The 25,786-nt window shown below is 43.6% G+C and overlaps 1 protein-coding gene across 1 annotated transcript; it reads right to left on the reverse strand.

The window, feature by feature from the left end:
- Nucleotides 1-4,394: 4,394 nt before the first annotated feature.
- On the reverse strand, nt 4,395-25,786 carry Psmd12 (proteasome 26S subunit, non-ATPase 12). The gene is made up of 11 exons (XM_075990301.1): nt 25,472-25,786; nt 18,139-18,198; nt 17,924-18,052; nt 17,283-17,390; nt 15,523-15,627; nt 12,429-12,578; nt 12,207-12,341; nt 11,175-11,287; nt 9,108-9,282; nt 7,169-7,246; nt 4,395-5,029 (listed from the first exon to the last, which is right to left on the reverse strand). The coding sequence occupies exons 1-11, from the start codon at nt 25,577-25,579 to the stop codon at nt 4,820-4,822; spliced, it is 1,371 nt and encodes a 456-aa protein (XP_075846416.1). The 5' UTR covers nt 25,580-25,786; the 3' UTR covers nt 4,395-4,819.

The raw sequence follows: 25,786 nt of genomic DNA on the forward strand, positions 1-25,786 counted from the left end.
AAACTGGAATTTGTTTGTGTTGCTGGGGATTGAGCTCAGGGTTTTATGCATGCTAGGCAAGTGCTCTACCACTGAGTCACAGCCTGTCTGCAGAGACAAAATTACAGAGATGTGGGGGCTGGAGAGATGGCTCAGAGGGTAAGAGCACTGGCTGCTCTTCCAGAGGTCCCGAGTTCAATTCCCAGCAACCACATGGTGGCTCACAGCCATCTGTAATGAGACCTGGTGCCTTCCTTGCCAGCAGTACATTGGATGCTTAATAAATAAATCTTTAAAAAAAAATTAGGCTAAAAAAATTTTGGGTACAGTTGGGGGTACACAACACAGACTTAGGAAGCCATGGAGACACTTTCTTTCTTTCTTTTTTTTCTTTTTTGGTTTTTCGAGACAGGGTTTCTCGGTAGCTTTGGAGCCTGTCCTGGAACTCCCTTTGTAGACCAGGTTGGCCTCGAACTCACAGAGACCCACCTGCCTCTGCCTCCTGAGTGCTGGGATTAAAGGCGTGTGCCACCACCGCCCGGCCATGGAGACACTTTCTAATGGTGGATCTGTGCAGTCATTCAGAACCTGACACTGCAGGCTGTCACCAAAAATGAAACCCAGAGTAATGTCAGATTATGTGTGCTGGCAGATCTTTACCTATTCAATTTTATAGGAACTTAAAACTGCATTAGGCTTGGCAGCGAAGGGCATGTGTTGCTTTTGCAGAGGACCTGGAATTGGTTCCCAGCACACACATGGTGGATCACATCAATCTATTACAATTCCTTAAGATCTGACACCCTCTTCTAGCCTCCATGGGCACAAGCATGCAAGTGGTATACATACATGCATGCAGGCAAAACATTTTTTTTTATTAACCTTTTTTTTTATATTTATTATGTATACAATATTCTGTCTGTGTGTATGCCTGCAGGCCAGAAGAGGGCACCAGACCCCATTACAGATGGTTGTGAGCCACCATGTGGTTGCTGGGAATTGAACTCAGGACCTTTGGAAGAGCAGGCAATGCTCTTAACCTCTGAGCTATCTCTCCAGCCCAGGCAAAACATTTTTATGTGTAAAATACAATAAATATAAATTAACAAATGAAATATATATGCACACACACACGTTTTTCGGGTTTCTCAATGTAGCCTTCACCGACCTGGAATTTAATGTATAGACTAGGCTGGCCTTGAACCCACTTGCCTCCCAAGTGCTGTGACTCAAGACATGTGCCACCACTGCCCGGGTATTAAATTGTTTTTTGTTTGTCTAAGAAAAAGAAAAGATTTGCTAGAAATAAAGGGGCTGGAGAGATGGTTCAGTAATTCAGTAATTGCTTTTCCAGAAGACCCACTTGGTTCCCAGGAAAAACTCCTCTAACCCCAATCCATGGGATCTGCCTCTGTGAGCACCCACATGCATGTGAAGTCATCTCTCTCACACACACAATCTTTAGAAAGTACAGATGAAAATCATATGATTGCTTTATATATTAAGAACTGAACTGAGAAGACACCTTTTAAGTATGAGTTTATTCTCTGGGTTTTCTTAAAAATCCACAAGTTAGTGTTTTTATTGCTGCATCCAGAAGTTGAACAAACTTAAATATGTACTTTTATATATTTACTACCCAAGATATAACTAGGGCTTTCATTTTTGGTTTTTCGAGACAGGATTTCTTTGTAGCTTTGGAGCCTATCTTGGAACTAGCTCTGTAGACCAGGCTGGCCTCGAACTCATGGAGATCCACCTGCCTCTACATCCAGAGCACTGGGATTAAAGGCATGTACCACCATCGCCCAGCTCGTAACTATGACTTTTGAAGATCATATTTTTCAATGACTCGGTAATAATCACTTTTTTTTGTTTGTTTGTTTGTTTCGAGACAGGGTTTCTCTGTAGCTTTGGTGCCTGTCCTGGAACTAGCTCTTGTAGACCAGGCTGGCCTCGAACTCCCAGTGATCCGCCTGCCTCTGCCTCCCGAGTGCTGGGATTAAAGGCGTGCGCCACCACCGCCCAGCTAATAATCACATATTAATTGAAGGTCGTGACTACAGAAACAGCTATTATACTCTAAAGTAAAAACCTGAACTATATGAAAACACAAACTGACTCATTAAAGACAGTAAAGACTCTTAGGGGCTGAAGAGATGGCTCAGAGGTTAAGAGCACGGACTGCTCTTCCTGAGGTCCTGAGTTCAATTCCCAGCAACTACATGGTGGCTCACAACCATCTATAGAGATCTGATGCCCTCTTCGGGCCTGCAAACATACAGACAGAACACTGTATACATAATAGATGAATGAATGAAGCTTAAAAAAAGTTTTAAAGACTCCTGGGTAATAAGCTAGTTAGTGGAAGTAACAGCAACCCTACTACAGTGTGCTCATATTTAAACTAAAATGCTTTGTTTTTTTGAGACAGGGTTTCTCTTTGTAGCCTTGGCTGTCCTGGAATTCACTCTGTAGACAAGCTAGACTCTGGACCAATATAGAAGGGAATTAGATTCTGAACAACTCAAACTGAAAACCATTTTTTAACATTTATTGTGTGCATATGCCACAGTGTGTGTTGTCAGATGACTTGAAAGACTCGGTTCTCTCCTTCTACCATGTGGGCCCTGGGGCTTGAACTTAGGTCCTCAGGCCTGTCAGCAGAGCCTTTGCCAGTTACCTTGCTGGTCCAAAATCTCAAATTTTGATGACCTTCTGCTAATGAACTTTTCCTAAACTGGTAACTGCTTAATATTTGACAGAAAGATGCAAGTCACGTAAGAGCAGCTTACCAATTTTTAGTTACAAACAGTGCCAAATTGTCACACACAGCTGGCCAGCTGAGGGTTGGCAAGGCTTTCAGTGTTGAGTCCCTCCAGAGAGATGAAGCTAGATGTCATCAACCAGTTCCAACTTGCTGATGAGAGTCAGCAATGCGAAGTGATTTATAGCATTTCATACACATGAAAACTAAAGCCAGTACCTTAGTGCTACGTAGTAGGAGCTTAGTGGGCTCCTGGAGTCCCTCAAATTGCCAATTTTGCTTTATAAAAGATAAATGACATAAGAGATTGACGTTACCAAAGCATTAATTTCCCAAGAACTAATCAGATTACTTTGGTATGTGACACAATGACTCAGGACAGAAATACCACAGAGAACCCACAACTGTCCTTAACTGTGGGATCATGAAATAGGACAATTTGGTGACCATAAATGGGATATGATGAGAAATGCCATAACTAGAGTATGCTTTTCTCATTTGGACTTTTTCAAAAAACCATGTCATAATTCCTTCATTAAAAAAAAACTTTCTAACACTGTCTCATTTTTCTATTTTCTCTGAAATAAAAAAAACTTCCAAAAATTGCTTATACTAATTCATCTCAGATGTTGACAGTAAAACTACTTTTGTCCCAATGCTATAAAAAAAAAAACCCTTAAACCATGTTTACTATGAGGGTGGCCTTAAGCCTTTCAGTCATTCTAAAGTAATAAAAAGCAATTAGATTATCGAGAACCAGGTCATGCAACTGAAGATCCTACAGAGATAATGAATTTGGAATGTTAAGGACAGAACCAGACATGAAGCCTGGAAGCAGCCACACAAGAGTGACATTTCGTGGGACCTGTCTGGTGGCACAGGCCTGTAATCCTTGGCCAGTTTCTGCAGGATTCCAAGTTCAAGGATTGCTGGGCTAGAGTGTGCTAAAGGCTAGCCCGAGCAACTTAGTGAGACTCTGTCCACATACAAAAAGGTGAAAACCTAAGGCCAGATTTATAGTTCATGGGTATGCACTTACCACACGTGTGAGGCTCTGGGCTGGACTTCAGGTGCAACAAAAAGACGTAGGTGCCAAACTTAAGTTCATACAAAGGAAGTGCAGGGAAAGGATGAAGAGCCCTACCCCAAAGCACCACCAGGATAATGGCCTGTGCCAATGCGGCTTCATCTCCTTGGTTAAAAACTGGTCAAGCTGGGCTTAAGAGTGCACACCTGAAGCCTAGCTCCTGGGAGGTGGAGGCAGCAGGAAAATTGGGAGTCTAAGGTCATCAACCATGACATATCAAATTTCAGGTCAGCCAAGACTACATAAGACCACCTCAAAACAAACCTGAAAGCAAACAAGTAGGAGGGGCACAGTATAATCAAAGTACAGTGATTGACATTTGATTATGGGACTGGAGATGAAGCTGAGCTGTGTAGTGCTTGCTTAGCATGTTAGCCCAGGCTTCAATTGCAGCACCACCAGTAATCCTAGTATTTGGGGAAGAGAGGAAGGAGAGGCCTAAGTTCACGGTCTTCATCCTCTACCAGAGTGCTGTAATCTGTGAGAGGACTCCAAATGCACTCTGGCCGTACTTCCTGCCACAGTACCAAAACACAAAGCACATCTCCATGCAGATGATCCTTCCATGTTCGATGTTGGTTTTTATTCTAGTAAGTCATCAACAGCTATGACACGATTATTTATAAACATTTGTTAAATCACCATCCCTCCAAGCAGAGGCAATTTCAGGAGCCAACACACACCCTATTTTTATTGCCATGTAGTTGTCAGGTGAATAAAAACAGATGGCAGGAACTTACTCAAGTGAGCGGAGACACAAACCTTTCGTCTTCAGACACTGGAAATGTGGAACATCTTTCTACCAATTGCAAAGCAGAGTTAACATGAAACCAGGGAAATGAAAAGGCAGAGGAGGCTCAAACACATTCACTATCTTAAAATTTTAGAAAAAAGCGAAGAGTAAGAAAAAAACCAGCATATACACCATGAAAACAGTCTTTCTTTTTAATGACCTCCAACTGCGTCTTTTCTAAAAGCATCCGGCCTCACTGTAGGTTGTGTATCATCTCCTCCTTGGCTATGAGGTGTGTCGTTTTGTTAACCAGAGACATCAGCGAGTTCAGTTTCTGAGACCAGTCATTTAATAAATTATTTGGATCCTTGGGTCTCTGGAAGTTGATGACTCCAGCCAGCCTGTCTACTTTAGCAAAGATGGTCTTGTTAACGACTAGATTGGAGAGGAACGCCTCTGACTCCTGTGAGAGACAAACAAACTGGATCAAAATGGATAATAGAGACATCTGAAAATTCTTCACCATAAATACACAGGCCAAGGTCACTGACAATCCGTTACCAACTGCTGACTGTAATGACGTACTTACAACACCTGATCATCTAGCACATGAACCCTTAGACGTGCTGACAGCTCCTAGCACTAGGGGAGGTCTGATGTAGGTGGGTCTTCTCTCTATGTGTTACTTTCATTGGTTAATAAAAAGACTGCCTTGGCCTTTGATAGGACAGCAGCTTAGATAGGCAGAGTAGACAGAACAGAACGCTGGGAAGAAGGCAATGAGGCAAACGCGATGAACGTAGGTTAGAATCTTCCCAGTAAGCCACCACCTTGCGGTGCTATACACATTAATAGAAATGGGTTAATCAAGATGTGAGAGTTAGGGCTGGAGAGATGGCTCAGAGGTTAAGAGCATTGCTCTTCCAAAGGTCCTGAGTTCAATTCCCAGCACCCACATGGTGGCTCACAACCATCTGTAACGAGGTCTGGTGCCCTCTTCTGGCCTGCAGGCATACACACAGACAGAATATTGTATACATAATAAATAAATAAATATTAAAAAAAAAAGATGTGAGAGTTAGCCAGTAAGAGGCTAGAGCTAATGGGACAGACAGTGTTTAAATGAATACAGTTTGTGTGTTGTTATTTCGGGGCATAAGCTAGCCAGGTGGCCAGGAGCCAGGCCCGCAGCCCGCTGTTCCTTCTACAGAGGTCGAGGCAAGATCAGGAGTTGGAGGGCACATGCACGCGCACACACACACAGACACACACACACAGAGGTCGAGGCAAGATCAGGAGTTGGAGGGCACACGCGCGCACACACACACACAGAGGTCGAGGCAAGATCAGGAGTTGGAGGGCACACACACACACACACACACACACACACACACACACACACACACACAGTCTCCAGAGCCAGGGCTGAATCTAAATGTGACCCTGCAGATTTAATCCTGGTGGTAATAATAGGGAAAATGGCTGGCACCAACAATGAACTAGCTCCTCCCCTTTACAGTCCTTCCCTCCATTTTTCTCTATAGCGCTGAAGAGTCACACGTGAGACCTCTTCCAGGCCAGGCACACACTCCACTAATGAGCTGGATCCTGACCTACAGTTACCTCTTCAAGGCTTTATGGTATAGTTATTTCCAGAATGCTAGGTGAGAACATGCGCTTTGCCACTAGGCAACTACAAGGCCACAGACAAATGATGCTACTCTGGCATCCTCTTCTAAAAGAACTGACCAGCCAGTCAAGAAGAGGGAAGCCTTTCAATTCTGACATGTGCTGGCTCTTCTTTTTCAGATGAATTATTACAATAGCCACTTTGCTATGATAGAAATGGCTTCTGAGGCTATTAATCCTACATCTTTTTTCGTTTTTGTTTTTGAAAGCAGGGCCCTATGTATGCCAGGCTGGCCTCAAACTATGTAGCAAAGGGAGGCAATAAACTCCAGATTCTCCTGTTCCCCAAGTGCTGGGATTACAGGCATGCTACCTCCTGCATCTTTTTGTGCTGTCAACATACACACAAATGTGACCACAATTACTTCCCCAATTACCCTGGAGCCATTTCAGCAAATTCAGTCAAGTTTTCCTCACAAACGTTCTCCATGCAGTCTGTCTTTGTGGCCCTCCTAACATTCTCCCACCCCACCCCCTCTTTTTTGAGACAGGGTTTCTGTGTAGCCCCAGCTGTTCTGGAACTTGCTCTTTAGACCAGGCTCTTTAGACCACCTGTTTCTGCCTCCCCAGTGCTGGGATTAAAGGTGTGTGCCACCTCTGCCTGGCTCCAACATTCTTATTAGACTCCCAGACCTCTAAGTGAAGGTCTAGCTAGCAAAAAATAATATTAATGTAATTTTGGCTATATTTTGGTATTTGAGATAGCTGGGACACTTTAAACTACCTAAATTTAAAATGAAATAGAAAAGCCAGGGGAACTGGTGCATGTCTGCAGTCCAACACCTGGGAAAATGAGGTAGGAAGGAGAGAGACTATAGGGAGTTGGAAGACAGTCCGAGGTGAGAATCCATCCAATCACGTAGATGGACAGTAGTGATTGACACACAACACATACAACACCTCCAGTACTTACATCCACAGAGAGGTCCAGAAGCTGTGCCATCCTTTTCATTGTTATCCGAGTGTAGTACTTGGCCATAATCCTGATGTTCTGTCAGAGGACACACACAACAGCCGTCAGTAGGGTTGAAAATCCAGCTGCTTACATATCCACGTAAGTTTACTGGCAACATGGAACTCAGAGCTTCTGCTTTTCCCATAGCTCCCCCGTTAGAAAGAAGCTGGCTCTAAATGTCCTAAGAAACACTGAATCCGAGGTAAAGATTGGCTTCTGTAGTTATTTGTGAACTTAGTATTTTACTGATTGATCATTCATTTATTGAGATAGCATAGCCTTGGCAGTTCTGGAACTCCATGGAGACCAGGATGACCTGTATAATAGAATTCTGCCTCAAAACAAAAACTTAAATACTTGTATTAATGACACGAATGGTTTAGATGCTATCTATAACCCTAGCATCTGGGAGGTGGAATCCAGATCTACTATATAGTGACCTGGAAGGCCAGTCTAGGCTACACCAGACCCTATCTCGAACAACAAACACAAAGAAATTACATTTTCTAGGGGCTGGAGAGATGGCTCAGCGGTTAAGAGCACTGGCTGCTCTTCCAGAGGTCCCGAGTTCAATTCCCAGCAACCACATGGTGGCTCACAGCCATCTATAGTGAGATCTGGTGCCCTCTTCTGGCCTGCCCACACACATGAAAAAAAAATATTTTTAAAAATTACACTTTTTACTTTCTATGGGAAATGGTGAAATTAGATAAGGATTCTCTTATTATAAACACCAGTGTCCTTTACAAAACACCAAGACTCACTGGGGGGAGAAGTGAACTATGAAGCAGGCATCTCCGCTGTCCATCAAATCTAAAAGTAACATGAGCCTCTGGAAAGCCTGAGGTGCTCTATATTCTCAGCTCTACCTTTCCTTTACTCTTTGAACACAATCAATGGGCTGATTCATTGAGAGTCTCTTATAGCACACGCTGACCTCAACTCTACTGAGGATGGGCTGATCCTAGTACCTCTTCCTCTCCCATACTGGAATTACAGGTGTGAGCCACCATGCCTGCCTTTAAAATTTTGGATTTTAAAGCTGGGCAGTGATGGCACACTCCTTTAATCCCAGCACTCAGGAGGCAGAGGCAGGGGGATCTCTGAGCTTGAAGCCAGCCTGGTCTACAGAGCAAGTTCCAGGACAATCAGGGCTATTCAGAGAAACCCTGTCTCAAAAACAACAACAACAACGAACAAAAATATTTTGGATCCTGTGGGATTCTCCCAGAATGAAAACTGCTCATAGCTAGTTACCTGTTCTGTTTCTTCTTCTTTTTGAGAAAAGGTTTCACTGAGTATTCCTGACTAGTCTGATCTAGCTATATATCAAAGACTGAACTCAAATTCATGGCAGTCCTCCTGCCTCAGCTTCTTGAGTGTTGGAATTACAGGAGTGCAGGAGTGGGTTACTACACGTGACTAGTAATCTGCTTTGTAAACAAACAAACAAACAAAAAAAGGCGGAAAAACAGGCAAGCAGGATAAGATAAACTCTGGAAAGGCTGAACGCCTCAAACAGGTTGCTATCTCTACTACAGTCTGAAGTAAAAAGCTAAGAACACAGGGTCTGATGTCCTCTTCTTGCCTCCACAGGAGTTGCATGTGAAACACATACAAAATAAAGATTAAAATAATAAAAAAAGCTTATAGATGGGCCTGGTGGCTCAAACTGGAAATCCTAGTATAAGGGAGGTGGAGACAGAAGGATCAGTGCAAATTCAAGGTCACCCTGGCTTGCGTAGTGAATTCTTCCTCAACATCTGGGCTGCCTGAGACCTTGTTTCCATATCCCCTTCAACAAAAAGTAGAAGTGGTCTACGTTTAAATTCTTCCACTCTTAGTTCTAAGACAACCCAAAAGGTAAGCTGAGAGCCAGTCAACTCCTGATTCTTACATGTTCCACGACTCTGTTCTTCAAGTCTTTCCACCTTTTTTCACCTTCTTCTGTAGAGCTGAAAACGTCAGTTGCCGGGGTCTCAGGGGAACCCTTCCGTAGCTCCACCCCATAGTCCTGGACTAGCGTGGACCAGCGCATCAGCTCCATTGTGGTAAAAAGCTTCAGTAGATCCCTGCAAAGTGCAGCACCACAGTCTTTCAGATCTGCCCAATAGGCTCAGTGGTGTTAATCCCGAGTCGCAAGTCTAAGCAAGTGCTCTCCAACCAGAAACTTCTTTATCACATTTATTACTTGTGTGTGCATGTGTGTGAGGGTGCACGTGTATGTCAGAAGACAATCTGTAGGAGTTGGTTCTTCTTCCACCATGTGCTTCTGGGAGTGAGCCAAGGCTGCCAGGCTCAGAAGCACCTTTACTAAGTCATCTTGCAGGCCCCAAACCCAAAACATTCTGAGTGCTGCCATGATGTCACAAGTGAAAAATTTGTGGCCTCACAGATTTGAATGTAGCCTGAAAAGTCTAAAATGTTAAACTTGTGACCAAGTATAAAAAAGCGAGTCATCCGGGTGGTGGCAGCACACACCTTTAATACCAGCACTCGGGAGGTAGAGATCTCTGAGTTTGAGGCCAGTTTGAGTCGAGTTCCAGGACAGCCAAAACTACACAAAGAAACTCTGTCTTAAAAAACAAAACAACCCAACAATAAAAAATCAGACACCGCCCCCCAAATATGAGTTCTCACAGGAAACATCATGATTCAGAACTAGGAACAATGATGAGACAGTCACAAGTCTATCTTCTGATGGTTAAACTAAAAAGTTAAAATCTAATTATCTTCTGGCAACCTGTGTAAGGTACAGATGAAACATTCATGAACTTCATTCAGGTTTAGGCCCCAATCCAAAATAGCAAGTATACATGCAAAGATTTCGAAATCTGTAAAACATTTCATGTCAAGCATTTCATTTAAGAGTCTCAGCTTAGCCAGGCGGTGGTGGCACATGCCTTTAATCCCAGCACTTGGGAGGCAGAGGCAGGCGATCTCTGTGAGTTCGAGACCAGCCTGGTCTACAAGAGCTAGTTCCAGGACAGGCCCCAAAACCACAGAGAAACCCTGTCTCAAAAAAACCAAAAAAAAAAAAAAAAAAAAAAAGAGTCTCAGCTTGATCAATGACAGATTAAAACTAGCTACACAAAAATATCCAAGTTTTTAAAAATTTATTTTATGTACATTGGTGTAAAGTTGTCAGATTCCCTGGAACTGGAGTTACAGACAGTTGTGAGCTGCCAGTGGGTGCTGGAAATTGAACCCAGGTCCTCTGGAAGTGCTCTTAACCACTAAGCCATCTCTCCAGCTCCCAAAAATTCAATTCTTACTAGTTTTATTTAGTAAAACATTTGTCAATTATTATGCTATCCCCTGTAGCCCGAAGAGCACCCTTCTATCAAGTATGTTCTCCTTACTGAACTGTCAGTCTCTGAGACAGCTGTAAGCACACTGGCCAAACAAAGAAGGAAAATAGCTCTTTAAACAAAAGCCCATCTGCCAGATACGGTGGCGCATACCTTTAGTCCCAGCACTCAGGAGGCAGAGGCAGGCAGATCTCTCTGAGTTTGAGGCCAGCCTGGGCCTGGTCTACAGAGTGAGTTCAAGGATAGGCGCACGCGCATGCACGCGCATGCACGCGCACGCACACAACACATACACACACACATACACACACACACAAAAAGCAGCCTATTACTTGAAAAGAAACATGTCTGTTTACATATGATATGCTCCAAATGGACACACTCTTGAGAATCATGATGTCCAGGCCATTACTGCTGAGCCCTTTAAAGATGAATATTAACTAAAAGCCGCTAAGCCAGGTTTGGTGAAGGACTCCCACTAGCGGAGGAACTGAATGTCAAGCAGGCCAGACTCTCACTACATTAGTGCCTGCAGCAGCACTAACTCCGCAGTATCACAATGAACTGTTTTCTCTACTCCAATCTAGCAGCAGCCACGTGCACAGGTGGAGGTAAGCATCTTGAGTGATTTTTACAGCGACACCAGCACTTACTTGTATTTGGGAATTTCTTCCAGCTTCTTGTCACTACTTATCCGGTGAACCAAATCTGACTGCTCATTGTCAAAAGGAGCCAGGATGACATACAGAACAACGCTTTTCAGAGCCTAAGAAAGTGGTAAGCAACAATTCATGTGTAACTGGAAACATAATGGGATTGAGCACAAAGTGAAGACTGAAAGAGTTCTGTGTTCTAATTTTTATTTTAAACTCAAATAGTCTTAGAAGGGGACAGGCATGGTAGGGCATGCTTTTTAATCTAGTACTCAGGAAGCAGGGGCAGGTGAACCTGTGAGTTTGGTCTACATAGGAAGTTTCAGATCCTGCCTTTAAAAAAAATAAAATAAGAAGAAATTAAAAGTCCTACAAGAAAGCTGGGCAGTGTGGCGCATGCCTTTAATCCCAGCACTTGAGAGGCAGGGACAGGTGGATCTTTGTGAGTGTGAGACCAGCCTGGGCTACAGAGCAAGTTCCAGGACAGGCTCCAAAGCTACCGAGGACCCCCCCCCCCCAAAAAAAATAAATAAAATAAAAAATAAAGAAAACCAAGACCTTTCCCAAAGTCACTGTTATCCTTAACCCACTGGACACATTAAGCAGATGTTTTATCATCCCATTTAGTCTGACACAACAAACAGAAAGCAGCGCCAGAGGGCACATTATTATGGCAGTTACAGTGATGGCAAAAATGTAAGTTATCTTTTGGTTGTGAGCCTACCCTTTAACGGCTGAGCCATCCCTCCAGCCGGGAGGTGGTGGCGCACACCTTTAATCCCAGCACTCGGGAGGCAGAGGCAGGCGGATCTCTGTGAGTTCGAGTCCAGCCTGGTCTACAAGAGCTAGTGCCAGGACAGGCCCCAAAGCTACAGAGAAACCCTGTCTTGAAAAACTAAAAAAAGAAAAAGGAAAAAAATGTAAGTTATCCTTCTCTTTTCTTTCTCACACTAGGAATCAAACCTTGTGCCCGCCAGGCAAGGGTTCAGACTGAGCTGCACTCCAGCATCAGCGTCCGCGCACGCCTCTTACCTGCTGCCACTTCTCACTCTCTGCCTGAATGCAGGGCGTGTCATAGATGGCTCTGTAGTGTTTACAAATCGACAGGTAGGACCCCTCGTGCTGGTCCAGCTGAATCATTAAGTTATAGTACTTCAACTTTAATTTCTGAAAGAAGTTGACAAAATAGGTTAGGCTTTGGGCTTCTAGCAAAACACTTCGAATGCAAATACACCGTGCAGAGACAATGCTCACCTCTGTATTTTCTTCCTGGAAAAATTTGGTGTTAATTTTTTTGCTAATGATCTGTGTGCGAATGTAATCCTTCACAGCTAGGCAGAGTCTCATCTGCTCCAGAATAAACTCCACTCGCTCCTTCTTCTCCATGGACCCATAGGTTTCCACCTAGCAGAGCAATTCCTCAGGTAAGTTTCAGTTACTTAGTGGATATTAAAATATTTAGACAGGTCAAATATTAACTCTTCATATTTGTACAGTGTTGGCGATTATACAAAAAGCAAGTTAGGGAACTGGAGACATAGCTCAGCAATAAAAAGTGCTTGATATTCTTCCACAGGACCCGAGTTCCGAATCCCGCAGCCACATCAGGTGCCTCGCAACCACTTCTAACTCCAGGTCCAGGGAATTTGATGTCCTCTTTTAGATTCCAGGAGCACTGTGCGCACACACAAAATGGTATTTTCAAGACAAAGTCTCACTATGTAGCTCTGGCTGTCCTACAACCCATTATGTAGACCAGGCTAGCCTCAAACTCAAGAGATCAACCTGTCTTTGCCTCCCAAATACAGGGATTAAAGATGTGTACCACTATATCAGGCAAAATAAATCTTTAAGACAAGAGAAGTCTTGGAGTTTGCCCCTGCTAGTGTAAGATCCCACAAATGTTAATATACATAAGGGTTTGCATAACCACGACCGCAATGAAGACTCAAACCCACTCCTGTTATCCCTTTAGTCACAAGGTTTCTTTACTCTTGAGGCCTGGCAAACAAATGGTCTGTTTTCATCACAGGTCCGTCATGTAAAGAATGCCAAATACAGCTAGCAGTGGTGGTGCATGACTTTAAAAAAATTATTCATATACTTTTATTTTATGTGCATTGCTATTTTGTCTGCATGTACATCTGTGTGAGGGTGTCAAATCTCCTGTAGTTGGAGTTACAGACCTCTGTGAGCTGCCATGTGGGTGCTGGGAATTAAATCTGGGTCCTTTGGGAGATCTGCCAGAGCTCTTAATCACTGAACCACCTCTCCAGGCCTGGTGGTACATGTCTTTAATCCCAGCACTTGAGAGGCAGATGTTGTAGGGTATTTGATAGCACTGGGAAACTCAAGACAGTGTTAATAAAACCTTGGATCAGGGGGTGGAGCCCAGAGACTAACTGACAAGAATTAGCCACAGAGAGTAAGAAGGAGTCAAAGAGATGGATAAAGATACACAGGAAGTAGTAGGGAGGGACTTGGGAGATTTTCCAGTTTTTTTGGTCTGGAACAGGTAGAGAAACTTGATTGCTGGGCCTCTGGTAAAAAAAAAGGGGGGGGGAGGTCAGCTGTTTGCTCCTCTACTGCCTTTTTTTGATCTACCAGGTTTTCACCCCAATATCCAACTCCTGAGTCTTTACTGGTATCAGAACAATTTAGATAAAACAACAGGCAGAGGCAGGCAGATCTTTTTTTTGTGATTCCAAAAACAGAGTTCCAGGCCAGCCTGGGTCCTAGTTCTAGAAGACAAGACTACACAAAGAAATCCTGTCTCAGAAAACAAAGCAAACAAAATAGAATGACAAATATGAGAGAGCCAAGTAATCCCAGCACCGGGGAGGTAGACAGGTGGAGCTATTTTTGTTTGTTTGTTTGATTTTTGGAGACAGGGTGTCTCTGTAGCTTTGGAGCCTGTCCTGGAACTAGCTCCTGCAGACCAGGCTGTCCTCGAACTCACAGAGATCTGCCTTCCTCTGCCTCCTGAGTGCTGGTCACCACCGCCCAGCAATAGGTGGATCTTGGTAGACCTGGACAAGCCTAGTCTACAGTGATAGTCCCATGGTTACACAGAGACACTGTTTTGAAAAAATAGTAATAATAAAAATTGTGTGAGAAAGCTCCTGGGATGGAGTATATAAAGCAGTGGTTTTCAACCTTCCTAAAGATGTGACCCTTTAACACAGTTCCTCAAGTTGTGGTGACCCCAACCATAAATTTATTTTTGTTGCTAGTTCACAACTGCCATTTTTGCTGCTGTTATGAATCATACTGTAAATTTCTGATATGCAGGATATCTGACACACAAACCTGTGAAAGGACTGCTTGAGCCCACAAAGGGGTCATGACCCCCAGGTGGAGAACCACTGATATAAAGGCTCTAGAATTTGCAGGAAAAAAGATCAGAGAACGAAGACAATGCAGGGCACTAGCCCTTTCAGTAAAGTCACATTTCCCTTTCATTAGCCCACTGGAAAATGAACTCAACTAGAATGTCAGAATAACCTGTTTAACCTAATGGGCAGCCTCTGACAGACCCCAGTGAGTCTGAATTCACAAAAGCAACTTAGAATTTTCGAGCACATTCATGTACCATTTTCTGGTGTGATACTCCATGGCTTTTCCTCAGAACGCATAGCTCTCTAAAGAGGATAGTGTATATATCCACTCTATCAGTTTGTGCCTTTAGAGAGCCCTGGAGAACACAGCATCAAATCAGGGTTCAGTATGCCAGGGAAACACTCATCACCGAGCTCTTAAGACTTCCAGATCTGGGCTGGAGAGATGGCTCAGCAGTTAAGAGCACATACTGCTCTTCCAAAGGTCCTGAGTTCAATTCCCAGCAACCACATGGTGGCTCACAACCATCTGTAATGAGGTCTGGTGCCCTCTTCTGGCCTGCAGGAATACACACAGACAGAATATTGTATACATAATAAAGTAAATAAATGTTTAAAAAAAAAAAAAAAGACTTCCAGATCTGCCAATTTTCCTTTGTCAAACCATTCTGGTCTAGAAATTTACCTGTAATCAATCATTCACTAAGTATAAAACCAAAAATTTTAATAGCAGATTCCTAAGGCATCTAAGTAAGCAGTGCATTTACTTAAATTCTAAACAGAACTCAAATAAGTCCACAAAAACTAAGGTCAATTAGATGCTAACTTTTCTTCAAACTGTGTTTAGCAGGTTAGCTTGTAAAATTTAGTTTCAGGAACACACTGTGCTGTGTGCATGCTTACTCTTGGTGACTAAGCAAAAAGAAGCAATGATGCATTAAAATCAGCCACTTCCACAAGAAAATACTGCCAACTCAGCATAAAGTTTACACGCTCCCGAAAGCCCTTACCTGTAACTCTTGAAGGATGGAAGCAGCCTCTTTCACATCACCATTTTGTTCCTTTATTGTTGCTAAGGTTTTAGTCAGTCGTGCACGCTCAATTTCAACATAAATCTACAAATGGAAAATGATAGTCTCAAACTCTTCCAGAAACATGTTCACATTTAAAAGGCAGAACTGCACCATCAGGACTACTAGCTACAACCTGCTGAACACTTCACTATTCACACACTTTGAGAATCTCTCATCACACACAGACAGAGCAAGATGCAGAAAATACTTTATAAAACATTATCCAAGGTTGGAGATATGGCTCATGGGTTCAGGATCTAATGCTATAATGAAGGACTGCAGTTTAGAGTAGAGCACCTACATCAGGTGGCTCACAAAAGCCACCTTAGCTCCAAGGGATCCAATACTCATTTCTGACCCCTGTGGGCATTTTTGTATATACCCCAACATATATAAAGTAAAATAACTTTTAAAAAAAATCTGTATTTTTCAATTTTTGATGTGCAGAGTTCTTCTGTATGTGTTGCTTTCATTGGTTAGTAAATAAAACTGTTTCAGCCAGTGGCTTAGCAGAGTAGAGTAGGGTGGGAATTCCAAGCAGAGATGGAGGAGAAAGAAGGCGGAGTCAGGGAGAAGCCATGTAGCTCACAGGAGACAGATGCACTGGACCCTTGCTGGTAAGCCACAGCCCTGTGGCGATACACAGATTAATAGAAATAGGTTAGTGTAGGATATAAGAGCTAGCTAGCAATACACTTAAGCTATTGGCCAAACAGTATATGGTTTCTGAGTGATTATTTTAGATCTGGGCAGCCGGGAACAAACGAGCCGCCTCCACCAACAAATTTTGCTTTGGGAAACTAAATATAAAATTATTGTGTTTAACAAGTAATAAGATCACAAGCTATATTAATGACACAAAAACCAGAAACTGGCTTTAAAAGATTTGCAAGAGCTGGACAGTGGTGGCACACACCTTTAATCTCAGCACTTGGGAAGTAGAGGCAGGTGATCTCTGTAAGTTCTATGTCAGTCTATTACAGAGGAAGTTCCAGTATAACCAGAGCTGTGTAGGGAAATCTTGTCTTGTACAGTCAACATCAGAATTCTATCAAGGCTCTAAAATAGATTCATCCTTTGTTTTGGATGTTGTGAACTGAACTAAAGTTCTCATCTACACAAAGTGTGTGCACCCCTCCCCCCCAAAAAAACCCCAAACAAACAAACCAACCAATTCTAGCTGGACACGGCAGCATACCCTTTTAATCTCAGCACAGTGAGAAGCAGAGGCAGGTGGATCTCTTCTCTGAGTTCAAGACAACTCAAGGCTGCATAGTGAGATTCTGTCTCAAACAAAACAAATAAAACCTACCAATCCCTAGAAATTATGTGAAACAATAGCACTACATAAATGTATTCCATTTATGGAAAGTTACTAAAAGTGGGCATACAAAGTTAACAGTGGTTGAAGTGATAGCATTTTGTTTATTCCTTAAAAAAATATAAAACATAGCCTGGCATGGTGGCACACACCTTCGACTCTAGAACTTGGTAGGCAGAGGTAAGAAGATATCTAGGCGTTTGAGGCTAGCCTTGTCTACACAGAGAGTCTGAGGTTAGCCAGGACTACAGAGAAGATCTGGTCATAAAAAAAAAAGGAAAACCAACAAAATCACCATACAAATATACTTACATGCAATATAGAAGCACATCACCCACACTAACAGCAGGAAGAAGTCACCCAGCACAAAACTTACCTTTCCTTCCGTAACCATCCGTAGAGTATCAATCAGTCGCAGCTTGACAGGGAGGTCTGTGATCTCCTCTACGTAAGTACAGCACTGCTGAACCATTTTTGCAACAGCCTAATAAAATACAATAAACCACGCATAATTGAAATTTATTCTTCAAACAGAATTTTTTTTTTGTTGTTTTGAGAAAGGGTCTCCCTATGGAGTTCTGGCTGGTCTGACACTCTCTTTGTAGACCAGGCTAGCCTCAAACTACTAGAGATCCATCTGCCTCTACATCTCTCCTAGTACTGAAACACCATGTCCATCTTGAGGAGAAAAGTTCCATAGCTAGATCCCAGTAGAATTTCAAACCACATCTAGAATATATTAGAAAATTGTAAGTTAAATGAAATTTCAATGAATTCAGAGATTAGTTTCCTCAAAATCTTTAAATGCAAACATACTATTTGGAAACTTTTATATTTACTATTTATGTGTGTGAGCTTCTATGCCATGGCCCATATGTGGTGGCTGGGAGACAGCTTGCAGGAGTCAGGCCCTCCTTCCACCACGTGGGTCTTGGGGTCAGACAGCAGGAGCCTTTACCCACTGAGCCATTTCTCTAGCCCCAGTCTTCCGTGGTTTTAAAGCATTGAGGAACTCACTTGTTTTAACTGACTCCGCCGTTTTGACAAAAGCATAATATTTTCATTAAGTAAGTCCCATTCTTTAGCCTCATAACACATTTTCACTACAGCAACCAAGATGCGGGATGTGGACACCATATCAGAGGCCTGCAAAAAAGAAAAGATATCCTAAGTAAATGGAGCAGCATCAAAAGAATCACTGGCAACTGTGTTCTGCTTTACTATCTACTCACAGTTCGGGTCTGCTTTTCCAGAGAGAGAAGGGTTTCAATGACTTCTTGAAGCCGTCCTTCCTGAAACAAGAGAAAGCAATGAACCATGAAAACATCACCAATACAAACCCAGCACCTGACCAGAGCTTTTGAGAAAGTTAAATCAATGTCCGTTCTGAAGGGGGAATGTCATCCATTACTGCTTGTTTTGTTTTTCTCCATTTGAGAAAGGCTTGCTTCTTCAGGGGAGTTAGGGATCCCCAGTCAGGACCCACAAGCTGCTTCCCTTCTTCCCTCTGTGAGTGCAAGTTTATCTAGGTAAGTGTTCTACCACTGAGCTACATTCCCAGTACAGTACACAAGTTTCTCTTTTGTTCCCCTTTTATCCCTCTCTCTTGTTTCCCATTTATTCACTTATGCTTTTCTAAGGCAAGGTTTCTCTGCGTAGCCTCAGCTGTCTTGGAACTTGCTCTAGACCAGGTTGATCTTGAACTCACAGAAACTGCCTGCCTCTGCCTCCCGAGTGCTGGGATAAAACAGGTATGTGTCACCATCATCTGGATATTTAATTTTAGTGGCAGGGTCTCATGTAGTCTGGGCTGGGACTCAAACTCATTATGCAGCCAAGGAAGACCTTGAATTCCTACTCCCTTGCTTCCACACATAAACACATCTGGTTTATATGATACTAGGAGCAGAACCAAGACCCCCAGAATGTGAGGCAAGCATTCTAACCAACTGAGCTACCACCCCAGACTCACAAACTTCTTTAAGATGTAAAGAAGCTCAAGAAAAACTGAACCTGTAACTACAATGCTGTCTCATCTGAGAAAAACACCAAGTCTTTGTTTTGCATTTTAATTTGTCAACTCACAGTGGTGCTACCTGTTTATCTTGTTCTGTACAGAACTCTTAGCTGGTAGAACAATGAACAGTGTAAATAGAAGAATAAATGTTTTGAAGACAACACTCACAAACTAGCCTAAAAGTCATGCTCTTAAGGAAAGACTCAACCAGACTCAATAGACCTTGCTGAGAGATGGGAGGAACAGTGAGCTAGACAGGCAAGTGGCAGAATAGAAAGGAAGGCTCAGAGTAGAGAGGATTGCAAGTATGAGGCTAGTCTGGGCAATTTAGCAAGACCTTGTCTCAAGAAGGGCCATGGGTGTGGCTTACTGACAGAATATTTCTCTGACTGAACAAAGCCCTGAGCTTGTGCCCATAGCACCTCACCCACTGTTTTTCTAGTGACAGTCATAGACAATTCATAAATGTTGTTCCCTCCCCAACACCCACTTAACAGCTTTTATGACCTACGAATTTAAGTCATAAATGTTTGGATCTTGTCATATTTTTCAAGATAACCTGTAAAACACATACACAGAGAACATATATATAAAACACACACACACTTTGCTGGGAGTCTAGGGGATGGGCTAGGAGTTGACGACATTCAATTCAATAGTATACATTGAGCAAATATTTTACTACTGAACTACAATCCCAGTCTAACCACACAGCACAGATTATGGACTGTACAGACTTAATAAAATCTGGAACATGCCTTTAATCCCAGCACTTGGATGGCAGAGGCAGCAGATCTCTCTGAGTTCGAGGCCAACCTGGTCTACAGAATGAGTTCCAGAACAGCAAGAATATTACACTGAGAACCCTGTCTCGAAAAACCAAAACTGGAACATGATTATAACATGTTCTAACAACGTTTTAAGCAAAAGGGAGATCCAGTTCAGAAAGCCCCCTGGGCCCATGTTCTCCAGGGGGTGATAACAATGGATAAAGCTAGAAGGCTAGTGAGTCACAAAAGACAAGAATCAGTGCTAGGAAGTCAGCCACAAATTTTACTGTCACCAAGATGGAGGTTTAGGGACTTGACTAGCCACAGAGGTATCAGCAGAACCAGCGCCTAGGCTTTGCCCATCCTGGTCCCCCACTCCCTCCAAGCGCACCCCTTCCCTCGTGCTCTGATGGCTGTGCTTTGTTCAAAGTACCCTCTATGGGAAAACAGCAGTCTAAGAAAATAAAGTGGGAAAAAGGTTAAAATGCCAAATATCCTTTATTTACTAAGACAGCCATCACTGTCTTAGTAAATCAGGTGGCATGGCACATGGCACTCTAACTCAGAAGCAGGACCCTACATGGGAGGGAGTCACACTGTCACAGACCATGTACTCCATGATCAACATCAAAGACCATCTTCTTAGAAAGGAGTTCTTGGCTACTGTTGCCTGAAATCACCTGTCACTCAATACCTCATTTAATACTGACCCCTCTAGCACTGCTTGGCAATAACCTTGAACTATATTCCAATGGTTACTGTCTTTGTAACCTCACTGCAATCTTAAATCTGGAATTGCTGTTTACCATGGTAGTTCACCATGAAGCTTCATCAGCCAAACACGTACTATGACTTTTGGAGATACCATTGCTGCTTTTTGAGACAGTCTAACTGTGCAGACCAAGCTACCCTCAAACCTGCACTGATCCTCCTGTTCTGGTTTCCAACATGCCAAGCTTACAGGTGAGAGCCGTCATGCTTAGTGTCTTGTTCTATTACTGTGAGACACCAAGACCAGGAAAACACTTGTGAGAGAAAGCATTTAATTGCGGCTTGCTTACAGTTTCAGAGGCTTATTAGTTCATTATCATCATGGTAGGAGCATGCTGACATGCAAGCAGGTGCTGGAGCAGCAGCTGAGAGCTACATCCTGGTCCACAGAAAGTGAGAGAGACTTGGAATTGGCTTTCTGAAACCTCAAAGCTAACCCCTGGCAACACACTTTTACCAGCAAGGCCACACCTCCTAGTCCTTCTATTTCTTTCAAATAATTCTACTCGCCGGGCAGTGGTGGCGCACGCCTTTAATACCAGCATTCAGGAGGCAAAGGCAGGCGGATCTCTGTGAGTTCGAGACCAGCCTGGTCTACAGAGCTAGTTCCAGGACAGGCTCCAAAGCCACAGAGAAACCCTGTCTCGAAAAACAAATAAACAAACAAACAAAAAATCAAATAGTTCTACTCCTTGGTGACTAAACATTCCAATATGAGTCTCTGGGGACCATTCTTATTCAAACTGCCACATTCAGCTTGAAGATAACTTTTCATTCCTTAAATAATAGTGATTAGTGTACATTTCCTGCCTACCAAGGGGTCTCTGAGTTCCCCTGGGCCTGGACCCTTGTTTAATTGTTGCTTCCCTCATATCATCTTGTACATGACATATGCTAAAACTATTCAGAAGGTCTTAATGGCTTACAATTCTTGACTGTCACAATAAGAAGCACAGCTCCTGAAAAGCCCCCTCTTCCAGGCAGCCTCTCAACTCAAAGGAAGATGGTAAAGCCATCCCACACCAGGTGTCAGAACATGTGACTTGCGTGACTCATTTTCCTCACTTTCCTTGTACATGAGGTAATGTCTACAGGCTTGTTTAATGTCACTAAGCGCCAGGCATCTGTAGGTTCTGTAAGTTTGCCTCCATTAACCTGAGAGATCCAGTGTGTTAATTAATGGTTTGCTAAACAACCTAAACAAAGAACTAATACAAAGTTCTCACAAACTGTTGACTTTCAAAGCCTTTCAGGATCTGTTCTTTAAAGGGCTCTTCTGTTTAAACTGTTAACAACCATTAAGCTGTTCTACACCTCATGTACTTCTTATTGCTAATATTCACTTAGGAAGAAGCTGCAGGTGACTAGAAAAAAAAGGAAAGAAAAAGTCTGGAGGGGTAGGAGAAACAAGACTATAGAATACAATGTAAGACTGTAAACAGCTTCTAAATAACCCACAGTCCAGAAAGTCCTCTGCACTATCAACTGCTGAACCGCTAGTGAGGCCTTCAGACTGAGTTAACTCAAGGGGAAGGGTCAACCAAAGCCAGGAGGCTCTTTATCATTTACCTCTTTTTTTTTTTTTTTTTTCCGAGACAGGGTTTCTCTGTGGTTTTGGAGCCTGTCCTGGAACTAGCTCTTGTAGATCAAGTTGGTCTCGAACTCACAGAGATCCACCTGCCTCTGCCTCCTGAATGCTGGGATTAAAGGCATGCGCCACCACCACCCGGCCATTTACCTCTTTTTTAATTCTGCTCTGGCCCTCAGGTGCCATTCCAGAAGCGTCAGAAGGGAATGGATTAGTGTAGGCTGTGGAGCCAGGTTCTACATTTTAGTCATAGCACCATATAATCCTAGGAAAAACAAAACACTCCACAACTCGGATCCTCACCGTCTCTTAGGGTAGGTGCATGATTAAATCACTAGCTATAAAGACAAGCCACAACAGTATGAGCATCTTGATCATCACAGCTGACATCTTTCTAGTCCGACAGAGCAGTATCACAGGCACAGCTGCCCTTCTGCTGGGTGTCTTAGGATGTAGATGCAAAATTGTTCTAGGTCATGTCTGCAGGAGATCCAAAATGGAATGACTAGGACTGGCAATTTTACCACTCAGGCTTAGACTTCAGTCTGCCCTGCCCTCTTGTTTTTCAAGACAGGGTTTCTCTGTGTAACAGCTCTGGCTGTCCTATAACTCCCTCTGTAGACCAGGTTGACCTCTAACTCATAGAGATCCGCCTGCCTCTGCCTCACAAGTGCTGGAATTAAAGGTGCGTGTGCCACCATCTAGCCAATCTCTCTCTCTCTCTCTCTCTCTCTCTCTCTCTCTCTCTCTCTCTCTCTCTCTCTCTCTCTCTCTCTCTCCCTCCCCCCCCCTCAACGTGTAATGGTGTGTGAAGGTGTCAGATCACCCCAGAACTGGATTTACAGACACTTATGAGCTGCCCTGTGGGCACTGGGAATTGAACATGGGTCCTTTGGAAGAGCAGTCAGTGCTCTTAACTGCCAAGCCATCTCTCCAGCCCCCAGTCTGTCTTTTTAAGGCTTCTGCCAAATGTGGTTTTCATATCAGATATATTTATATTATTCTTCCTAATAAGATTTAAATTCTTAAAACTGAAACAATGTCTGAAGGAAATTAAGCACAGAACTAGTGACCCCTTATCAGGAAATGAGATACAGCAAAAACTGATAACTATTCTTGTTGCCAGATGACCTGAGCTTGATCAGCCTTGATAAACCACAATTTAAAGTCTTGCCACAAATGAAAAGAACAACAATTTCTTCAAAGTTATTGAGCTAAAAATAAAACAACATATGCTAAAATGTTCCATACATTCCAAAGTAGAACAGTAACACTAAAGGCCTCAGTGTTACTTGCCTAACACACAGGTCCCAGGGTTTAATCCACAGCCCTGGGGCAGAGAGGAAAAAAAGGAAAAAACAAAACAAAACAAAAAAACAGGCTAAAAACCTTAAAAGAGAGTGGTGGCACATGCCTTTAATCCTAGCACTTAGGAGGCAAAGGCAGGCGACTCTCTGTGAGTTCTAGGCCACCCTGGTCTACAAAGTGAATTTCAGGACAGACAGGGCTGCACAAAGAAAGCCTGTCTTAAAAAGCAAAACAACAAAAACATTAAAAACTGATACAGCTCAGTGATAGAGTGCTCGCCTAGCATGCCCTGGGTTCAGTCTCTAGCCCCCTCTCCAAACCAACACAACTCACATGCATACCTTGTTTTGCTTGACAAACACACATAGTCTTTAAAAGTTAAACACTACACAAATCCCCAGAATTCCAATGGTTTACATTTTAGTTACTTTAAGAGGCCCAAAGAGTCTTTGTTTGACCACATCCAGAACTCATCAGGAAGGCATCTGGCTGGCACTTGAGTTTGCAGCTGTGGCATACAGAATAGGAATGGCCTTTTTTCAGGCAACACTTCTTCTTGCCTGAGCCTTCCCAGTGGTGGGATTCCATGTGTGAGCAACCCCCGCTGGAGTCATCCTTTCTAAAGTGAATGATGCCTCTCCCACCAGGAACACCACTGTTCTACTGCCTTCAAGGTGGACATTGAGGAGATGACTTTGGCCAGCAGGTGTGTTTTAATTCTTCAGCTCATCAGTTCAAGTAGCATTTTAAGACAGATATTAGCGTTCAGTTTCTCAGCATTAAAAGATTTCACATAGGGCAGGGCGGTGGTGGCGCACGCCTGTAATCCCAGCACTAGGGAGGCAGAGGCAGGCGGATCTCTGTGAGTTCGAGACCAGCCTGGTCTACAAGAGCTAATTCCAGGACAGGCTCCAAAACCACAGAGAAACCTTGTCTCGAAAAAACCAAAAAAAAAAAAAGATTTCACATAAAAATCCCTATTCCTGCGGCTGGAAAGATGGTTCAGCAGTTCTCTTCAGGAAGACCTGGGTTTGAGTCTCAGCATACATATGAGGTTTCACAACACACGCAGGCAAAACACTCATACACATAAAATGAAAAAAAAAAAGGTAAAATTCCCATCTAAAACAGCATTGCCAATCGGCTTTGTGAAGATACTGCATTCTGTACCTATGTATTAAGCTCTTCAGGACCAAATAAACAACCTTTATGTGGAATAAATTCCTGGTGACTTTTAACACTGACCTGTAGTAGGAATTTAAGGAGCTCTAATCCTTAGTAATAACCAACAATTTATCTAATGAGCAAATCTAGTTTTGAATCCCTGATTCTGGCTACTACTAACTATAACCTCGGGCAAAATAATTTCAGTCCTGGCTTCCTTATGTACAAAATGAGATCTAAAATGTTTGCCTGACACATACCATAGTGTGTGGAAATGTTTGGGTCAAGGTATGTTCTCATTCCAGGAGAGGTTGGACGGTGTATCTCAATGGCAGAGCATTTGCCTAGCGTTCATGACTCCAAGTTCGATCCCTAGCACAAAACACGTTCACTTTCTGCCCTGTCAGGCTCTTTTAACACCCGCTTGTCTTTCCTATACTGTCCTGAAACGGCTCTTTGCTTTCATTATCTTACTGAAACCCAATGTGCTCCAGTGACTCTCGCTTGGATGGCTTGGGGTCCTGGGTCCATTACATTTGTACTACGACTTTCCTGGTTCTCCTGGCCAAAGACCATGATTATAAACGATTTAAGGACGTAAATTGATTGGGCCACAATAACATTACAACCAAACTCTCTGATACAGCCTGAACCTGAGAACCGACTAAATCAAAGGTTACTTAGCGTCCCAAGAAACGGCAGGCACTAAAACTGGGCGTCAAGTTCGATGGGAAAGAGGCGACCAGCTCTCTCGGGCTTGGGGACATTCGGGTTGCGGGGACTCCCGAGCGGACAGACCCGGGGTCTCCCACTCAAGCAGGTCCAGCCCGAGCTAGGAAGGCACCAGAGATGCGCGCTCCAGCCCGCGGGCCCCCTGAGGCCTAAGCAGGCTCCACGCCGTGACTCAGCCCCTGGCGCCCGCCAACAGCCGGCCGGCCTCCCCTCACCTTGGCCAGCTTCTCGCACTCGGGCAGGCGTTGATCCACCGTGGCGCTGTAGTCCACCTCCATCTTTACAATGCGCCCATCGGCCCGCTCCGAGCCGCCGTCCGCCATGGTCTCTGCCTGAACGTTCCCTGCCGTACCCCAGCTTCGGCCACCACTCGTCACTCACACCGGAAGCCGCCCGCACTTCCACTCAGGCGGTGCGTCGGAAGCCCGCGGGAAGGACCCCGTGAGGCCCTCTGAGTTGGTCGCCAGTCAGGCAGTGCTGCGGACAGCCCTGAAGGCGGGGCGTGTGGCGCGGGGGCTGGCCCAGGAGTG

The sequence above is a fragment of the Microtus pennsylvanicus genome, chromosome 11 (assembly GCF_037038515.1).
Source record: "Microtus pennsylvanicus isolate mMicPen1 chromosome 11, mMicPen1.hap1, whole genome shotgun sequence".
NCBI classification, from domain to species: Eukaryota; Metazoa; Chordata; class Mammalia; order Rodentia; family Cricetidae; genus Microtus; species Microtus pennsylvanicus.